The sequence below is a fragment of the Rhipicephalus sanguineus genome, chromosome 1, assembly GCF_013339695.2.
Source record: "Rhipicephalus sanguineus isolate Rsan-2018 chromosome 1, BIME_Rsan_1.4, whole genome shotgun sequence".
Classification (NCBI taxonomy): Eukaryota; Metazoa; Arthropoda; class Arachnida; order Ixodida; family Ixodidae; genus Rhipicephalus; species Rhipicephalus sanguineus.
The window spans coordinates 102620952-102629697 of record NC_051176.1 but is presented as its reverse complement, the minus strand read 5'-3'; the positions used below and the strand labels follow the sequence as shown (position 1 = coordinate 102629697).

Below are 8746 nucleotides of genomic sequence, written 5' to 3'. Positions count from 1 at the left end.
TCAGCCGTGCAGGCCAACACCACCAACGCCGACTCCGGCAGTCTTGCCGTAAGAGGATGGTCCAAAGCAGGACTGGTGTGCAGCTTCCCCATTCTTGAAGCCGGATGAGCCCTGCTTGTGTCCCGATCCAAACGTCTTACTGTCACTGGCCGAGAACCCAGAGCTGTGGCTGTAGCCCTGCTTGTTGTTGAAGGCGCTCACCTTGCTTTGAGAAGCCCCGCTAGCGAAACTTCCGGATCCCTGGCTGTGGCTGGAGGCACCCTTCTGGAATCCAGCCTGATGCCCTCTGGCTGACGAACCATAGACTGACTGGAAACCACCCCCGATACCGCGTCCCCGACCAGTTCCTACGAGACCTGCGTTGCCCACGCCTCCGGTTGCCACGGCTCCTACTCCAGAGACTGAAGGTCCAACGAGAGCCGGGCCAGCAAGCTCAGCACCTCCAAGGCTTGCGCCGCCCAGCCCAGCGCCTCCAAGACTGGCTCCGCCAAGGCCAGCACCAACAAGACCGGCTCCTCCGAGGCCAGTTTCACCAAGAGCAACTCCACTTAGCCCAGGAGAAACAACACTGGCTCCGCCAATATCAGCCCCAGGGAGACCAACTCCTCCGTAAGTAGGCCCAGTCAGTCCGATTTCGCCAAGTCCAGCTCCTCCAAGACCAATGCCGACAAGACCATGAACTGATCCAGCGAGGCCAGCTCCACCGATACCAGCGTCTGCGATATCAGGACCCACTCCGGTACCGTAGACACCGCCTACACCTCCAACTCCTGCACCCAGGATTCCTCCACGTGCTTCAACTTCTTTCTTCTCGTCTCTTTTGTTCCTTCTGTTCTTTGCTGCGTCCTCAGCAAACACAGAGCAGACGAAGAGGGCGGCAACATAAACGGTGGCGAAGAACTGCATTTGCACATGAAAAGGGCGTTACTGGAAACTTTTTTGTTCGTTTGATACCATTAGATGCGTAATTAGGCTGTCGACTCATACAAGGGAAGGTTAATCATGGAAAGGGCCTGCTATTGTGATTTTCCGAATTGCGGTATGAGCAAAAATACCTTAGTACGTGTTATTCAATTATTAAAAATATTCAATACATAGCAGACAGGAGTTCTGACCATAATAAAAATTATGAAATATAATCGTTTTGTGGAATTGGTCGAACTACGGAAAGTAGCGTTGTAAAAAATGAACAAAGGTACCTGATAGGATAGAAAATGATGTAATTTCAAGTTACAATGAGAAATAACTGCATACTTGCGTTATAAATTTGCTTTTCAGAAGACCGCACAACGTGTTCAGCTTTGTGCATTTCAAAAACCTAAATTTAATAGTGAAATGCTTGTATTGTTCTTTGTAAATATGAGAATCGTCCGAAGCTTTACATTTTTATATGAAACGTGCAGCAATGTCACGGGATACTTTTTACATATCTCGCATACTCAAGAATGTTAGTCAACTTTTCAACTATAAAAATAGGAGCTATCATCTTTTATCACTCTTTTATTTTTGGCAGCCACGTTGAAAACTTACCTTCATTGCTGCAGATGCCTTGTTTGAGTTCACACAGGCTTTGGGTTTAGCTGTATTTGGCTTCAAGTTCTATTTTTGGTGTTCAACGATGCCCAGCGGTGAATTCAGCGCCTTTTTATAACCGTTTTGCGTGGCTACTTTATATGCGAAATAAACCTTAGCAAATGCACAAAAAGAGTTATCGGAAGTTGTAGAAGTAGATGCACATATCAGTTGCGCTTCGATACACCAACAACCATACTTCTAAGGGAAAAAAATCACTCGCTTCCCTGAAATGAGCCACCACTTCCTTTCAGCTGGACAAGCTTCTTCGGTCTCTTTCACTCGGGCGCAGTGTTCTTTCTCATTTGCCAAGAAACCTGAATGACTGTAGAATGACCTTGGCCTTGTAAGTGCGTACACCTTCGCAAAGCGCGCTAACACAACTGATGCGTCGTGCAGATAGCAGGAATTGAAACGACTTCCTTATACTTACCGTCCAATGACATCACTCTCGTTCCTTTGACATAGATCCTCTGTTACAATTCTGCATTGTAGCTCTGAGAACCTGCTGCGAACTGTCACTCTGCTTGTGCGCTTTCAAATCTACTTGACAATGAATGTATGCTAACTAGCCCAACTTCCCGTTACACTTCAAGGCATTATAGTATAAGAGCTCTAGAAATAGCAAGCTGACATTTTCATAATATACGAAATGTTTATATTTCGCCTTTTATATGGTAACTTTCCTGTAGTTAGTATATATGCAGAATGGGGGGCCTGTAGAACAAGTTTCCAGAAATACTAATTCCAAATATTCCGCGACATTCACATGTGCGTTATAGTCTAATTATGAGTTCAACGCCGGAGGTGGCGGGACGACAAGAAGCATGAACGAACACTTGTCTGTGTTCCTTGTCGGCTCACCTGTTTTTGCGCCTTTACACTTGATAGACTGCGTAAAACCAGCTAGCCCAAGCTTCCACCATTCTTCCTGTTTCATTGACCTTGTTTCAATGGTGAATGCTTAAATCACATGTTGAAGACGCTTACCAAATAGGCCTCGCCGGCAGCCTGGACAACACCATCGCAGATGCAATGAAAGCTTCCAAATGTAAATTATCACTCTCCTCTAAAATAACGCAGTTTGACACTGAACTTGAAAGACTACGTGCTATACGTCGGCGTGCCTGAACGACGATACAGACGCACGAAATCAGTTTACGACCTGAGATAAGCACGAAGGCTCCAGAAAAAGATTCAACGACGCATTCACAAGCTGGAAGGTGAACGCTAGCCGACATTCTGCGAATCTCTAGACCCTCGGAAGCCGCTGTCATATATCTGGAAAACAGTGCACGGCCTTCACTCCTTTTCGCAGCAATGGCACCCTTTTAAAGCTTTGGCACTCCATTATGGAGGAACAGAACTCGATGTGGCCGAATAATTTTGCACAAGAGTCGCCGGAAGTCTTACGAACAAATGCATCGACGCCGTTGTCATTTCTGAGGCTCGTATACCAGAAATAGACATGCCCTTCACCATGGAAGAACTCGAAGGTGCGTTAGCCGCTTCTAAGCGCACGTTACCCCCAGGCCCTGACGGGATTACTTATAGTGCCTTGGGACATCTAGGACAACACGCCAGAAGAGAACTTTTAACAGTGCTTCAATAACTCCTATAGCGGCACCATTCTCTGACAGTGGAAGACAAGTCGAGAAATACCACTGCTAAAACTAGGATAATGCCCATTAGACTTGACGGCGTATCGCCCTATTGTCCTAGCAAGCTGCCTTGGAAAAGTGATGGCAATAATGTTTCTCTTCCGTCTGGAGTGGTATCTGGAACATCACACCATCTACACTGCCTGCATGGCAGGCTTCAGCCGGGGCCGCTCCTCTACCGACAGTGTCATTGACCTATCAACATTAGTTCAAAAAGAAAAAGGTCGCAAGCGTATATCAGTTGCACTCTTCCTTGGGGTGAAGGGTGCACATAATAATGTAGCCCCTGATGTCATCCTTAATTCACTCGAAGCAATGGGCATTGGCGGACGAATGTTTCAATGGATAAGAGACTATACAACTGGCCGGTCCTTCTTTGTGCAAACAGATGAGGGTAAAACAACTGAACCTTACGCACACGGCGACGTACCTCAGGGAGGTGTGTTAAGCCCCACCTTGTTCAATGTTGCCCTCAATGGTCTTTTGAAGGTTCTGCTAAAGTCGGTCTGCCTATCCATATACGTAGATGACATTTGACTCTGGAGTTCATAATTGCCAATCATATCATCAATTGGCATTACGTCCGAACGGTTTGTTTTAGGACCACTTTTCTTCGTCATCTATACCAATCTAGCCGTCGACATTACTCCAAGGTCAGTTATTAAACTTCTGTATGCTGATCACGGGCCACTCATGCTTAAACATTACTAATATGCATAGCCGAGTAGTACCCCACGATATATGTTATTCATTTTGCAAATGCAGCAGCACCTTTCAAATGAAAATTAATAAGGTATTAATGACGGTCAGTAACAAGAACGTTCTGCTGTGCTTAATTATTGCTAGTACACATGACCAATTAATAATGAGCGACTTATTTCGTTCGTGTAGCAAATGGAGCAACGCGTTTGATATGATGATTGAGAAAATTGTATTAATGACATTCCTTAACCAGAAAGTGCCGCTGTGCATTCCGTAAATATAAAAAGTCGTCAGCTGGAACACGTAAATACCTTATCTTGGTGCAACTTTTTCAATCGTGTTGAACTGGCGGTGACGTACTACGAAGAGGAACTGGACTATCTTAAAAGTAGATAAAAGAGTGGACAAGAGATCACAAGCTTACAGTTTACAGATCCTTCGTAATGCCTGCGTGGTAATATACCGCTGTTTTATGGGCGTCTCGCAATTCTCAAGTTATATATGTAGCGGCATCATCATCATCACTCACGATCATCATCATCGTTTTACCATTTACGCGCCGCGCCTCTCGCGCAGCTCATGCCTAGTGCTCGAGGCGCGAGCAGTTAAGAACGAGCTCACGCTCCTGGAAGCTGGACGCCGGCAGCAGCTGCCGCTCTGCTTGTACCAGGGCCTTCGAATAAAGTGGCGAGACTTCGGCACGGCCACGTCGGCCGCCTTCACGTCTCACTCTCGCTACATATATATTCTGGAAGAAATTCCGAAAAAAAAAAAGACTATAATAATTTACACTTATTAATAACAAGTTAACTACCGGCATTTTTCACTCGTCTTATATTTTTTTATTATCACTGGACATACTTCAGGTTGTATGCATACATAAACTAATTAAATGTTTCACTTTTAGAAAGTAGATGGTAAAAGGTTAGTATATAGTTGCAGCTGTTTACTAGCTTTTTGCTGCCAGTGAACTAGCATGGGGGCTACATTAAAGTGACAAACAGCCAATACTTAATGTTAGTGATTACTGCTACGTTTTCAAGAGTACCGCATAAATTTGTCAATGAACAAATTTGTGTACTGATGCCCTTAGTTTCTTTCTTAGTGCCGCCACAGTGGCTCAGTGGTTACGGTGTCCGGCTGCTGATCCGAAGCACGCGGTTTTGATTACGGCCGTGGCGACCGCACTTCTATGGAGGCAAAACACGAGAGGCCCGTATACTGTGCGGTTTCAGCGCTCATTAAAAAGCCCCAGTTGGTCGAAGCATTCCGGAGCCCTCCACTACGGCGTCTCTCATAGCCTGAATCGTTTTGTGACGTTACACCCGATGAACCGACTAAACCATCTTTCAGATATGTACTTCACGTGTTACCTGCCGCGACTTTACTCCTTAGATATTAAGCTGTCCACCCCAGATTGTTACATGTTTTCGCTTTTCCTTTCTATGATTTATGCGCAATACGGCAATTGTCGAACGAACTTTTTTGTAAATAAGTTTTCTGAACAGTGTCCTTATTGGTATTTTTTGTACGACAGTCACCTTAATTTTCCCTACCTAATACCGCAATGTCCCGGAGCCATTGGAAAAGAGTATGTGAACTAAAATAAATTAGTGCTATTGAGCGAAAAAGTCACACAGATATTAAAGAAAACAACCACCCCTACTGACAGAATAAGTAAAGGGGGGACATGGGTCTTGAGTTCTCCTTAGTTGTTATTTAACAGAATTTCATAAAAGTTCACGCAGCTCGGTTAGTTCGCTTTCCCGATTCTGCAGGCGCAGTTATTTTTTCCTGTAACTTCATTATTTCATTGAATATAATTAAGAAAACAATATATTTTGTTATTGCCACAATGGACAAATAACCGCCTGACAAAGATATTCAAAGCACATATGCACCAACAGCGGAAGGCACAAGGCTCACAACAAAAGAAGTACTTTTGTGATTCAATCTGCATTTCTTACTCTATAGTGCACTAAACTCCACTGTTTTAAACATATCCATGGAGTGGTCACACAAAAGACAAATTTTAAGAACTTGTGACCAAAATAATTAAAATCTGCTTGCTATGCGGTGTGCTCCAAACCTTTAGCTTAATACTGCAAAAAGAATGATTCTCTTATCTGTGATAGCCACTGATATATCGCAGTATACGTCTTGCAGGGCGTTGAAAATTAGTATTTTGAGAAAGTACTAATTTTTAAATACTTATTTTGAAAAAAAAATGCGACATTTCATTGTAGAGAGTAAAAAATGTTCGTACACATGCACATCCGCAAAACATTCGTAGGCTATGATTAGTAGACCCTCAGGCCAATGGAGTGTAAGAGTAGCATCATTAGGTATATTGTTTTCGCATCGACACACGCGAAAAATTGGGTGCCCTCTAGGTTTTTCAATTGATGCTACGGCTAAAATATTAACTTAAGAGATGGGAAACCTCGCATATAATGTGAGTAATAGATGCCGATTCCAAAAATGCTATTTCCAAAAATGTATTTTTTCATCTTTTTTTTTTCTCTGAAGACCCATGTTAAGGGTCCGTTCCAGTAAAGCACGGGTCCGGGTAAGATGTAAGTATGCTCGCATCGCGACATTATCGTTCGACAAGCTATAGTTCGTGCAAAAGGTTTGCAAATATCAATAAATCTACTTTTACTGCTATCGACACATTCAGTGGTCTACCTTTTGAAGACCTAACTATAGTAGCATATCCTCATTTCTGGCGGAGATTTACGGTACAAAAGTTTTTGCGCGACTATCATAAAGTTTATAATTGGCAACATACTTATTTCTAAGTCATCCGGGCTGGAAAGAAACAAATCACTCCAATCGCATCGAAGTATACGCCAGAGAATGGAGTGCGCGCTTTTTTTCTCATACACAAAACAGAACTTAACGCATACGGCCTGACATATTCCAATATGGCTAAAAGTAAAAGATGGCGCAAGTCATAGAAATATTTTTTCATTACAATTTGCGAGAGCCAATCAGCATGGAGAGAAAGGCAAAGGAAAGGCAGGGAGGTTAACCAGGTTGCATCTTGTTTGCTACCCTAGAAGGGGGAGGGGGAAAGGGAGGAAAAGAATAGAGAAAAGGAAAAGGAAAGAGAGGACAACTAATAGGCTCGCATGCATAGCAGTGTTCTATAAGGCATCTGGTAATATAACGGACGAAACTTTATCCCAGTCAACCCTCCCTAGCCCTGCACCGAAACTTCAGAAAAAAAATTTTATCAATGCATGTATAACTGCTTCATTTATGAAGCCGCATTCCGTCCTCAGCAAAATCTAATAATGAATGGTAAGCTTTCCCGCCTTTTAAATGTATGAGAATATGTGCAAAGAAAAATGAACAAACATGTGATTTTGTGTTGCAACATTTATTGCACAACAAAACGGTTGAATGCCCATCGGTGTTGGTGAGGGAAAACAGAAGTGGTGCCAAGATCGAGAAGGGTCCGAACGTCGTCTCTGAAAGGATAAAACAGAGAAACGACGGCTGAGTAAGCCATCTTGATGTAAATAATAATTCTATAGAGGCTACTTATTGTGCCACATTTTCATCTGAACAACCTACGAAACGTAACACTTAGCAATCTCTTTACTTCAGGCCGTACAAATTTCACGCTTCTGATGATAAGTCGCCATTGCAAGGCAAAATTCAGAGCAATATAACTTAAGTTATATGCATATTTCCTTTTCAGAGAATTTAAAATTAATGAGATACCAACCTTTTCGAAAGAAACATTTGCATTTCCAGATAGGCTGAACTTGGTAAGCGAAATATGAAATTTCTTTTAACTAGGTTCATGAGTTCAGCTGGCCATATAATTGCATTATGAGAGTAAAAGCTCTGTGGAAAGGCTTGTTTCGTTTCTCAAAGTAAACTGAGGTAGCTTTTTTTTTTTAAGTTCACGTTGTCAGTCACAGAAACGTGTCTCCTCTTTTAAGCCTTATGACTAACAATCGCGCTGCCCCTCACCTTTAGCCGTGGAAGCCGTAGCCAACTCCACCGAAGCCACCGACGGCTCCGTGGAGGCTCTTGCCATATCCAGCCTGTTGGCCAGCAGCACCACCGACGTATCCCGTAGATCCCTGCTGGTGCCCAGCACCAAAAGCCTTAGTGTCGCTGGCAGAGAAGCCCGAGTTGTGGCTGTAGCCTTGCTGGTTGTTGTAAGCCTGCACGTTCCTGTGGGCGGCACCTCCAGCGTACCCTCCAGATCCCTGGGCGTGGCCAGCGGCTCCCTTCTGGAATCCGGCCTGATGGCCACCGGCGACAACTCCGTGCGCGGCACCGTAACTGCCTCCGAGACCAGCCCCAACGTAACCAGGTCCTCCGAGGCCTAGAGGAACGACTGCGGGCGCAAATACTCCTGGTCCAACCACACCACCAGGAGCAACCACTCCTGGACCAACTACGCCGGCAGGTCCGCCGTAGCCGCCGGAACCGTAGCCGCCGGAACCGACTGCTCCAAAGAGAGCCGGATTACCGGCGCCGACCAGACCTGGGCCATAACCACCAGCTCCAACGACACCCGGACCTCCAAGAAGGCCGCCACGGCCTTCAACGTCCTTATCTTCGGCAAAAGCCGCACAGGCCAGGAAGGCGAAGACGGTGACCGTGAACAGCTGTCACGCATGAGACAACAAACACATGTAAGGCGCCGTGAGAATGATGTGTGGATAAAAAAAATATTGTCTGTTATAGCTTAGAAGCCCGCTGTGCACTTCTGTCATCTTGCATTTGTGCATTTACTACTACTACTACTGCTACTACTACTAATACTACTACTACTACTACTACTA

General features: G+C 44.5%; 1 protein-coding gene and 1 long non-coding RNA gene across 2 annotated transcripts; both read right to left on the bottom strand.

The window, feature by feature from the left end:
• On the bottom strand, positions 1-906 carry LOC125756895 (spidroin-1-like). The gene has a single exon (XM_049411951.1). It carries the CDS (start codon positions 904-906, stop codon positions 1-3), a length of 906 nt encoding a protein of 301 aa, XP_049267908.1.
• A 6398-nt stretch (positions 907-7304) lies between these two features.
• On the bottom strand, positions 7305-8374 carry LOC119377367 (uncharacterized). Its single transcript, XR_007416023.1, has 2 exons — positions 7923-8374; positions 7305-7411 (listed from the first exon to the last, which is right to left on the bottom strand). It is a non-coding gene; the product is annotated as an uncharacterized LOC119377367 (long non-coding RNA).
• Between the last annotated feature and the right edge of the window lie 372 nt (positions 8375-8746).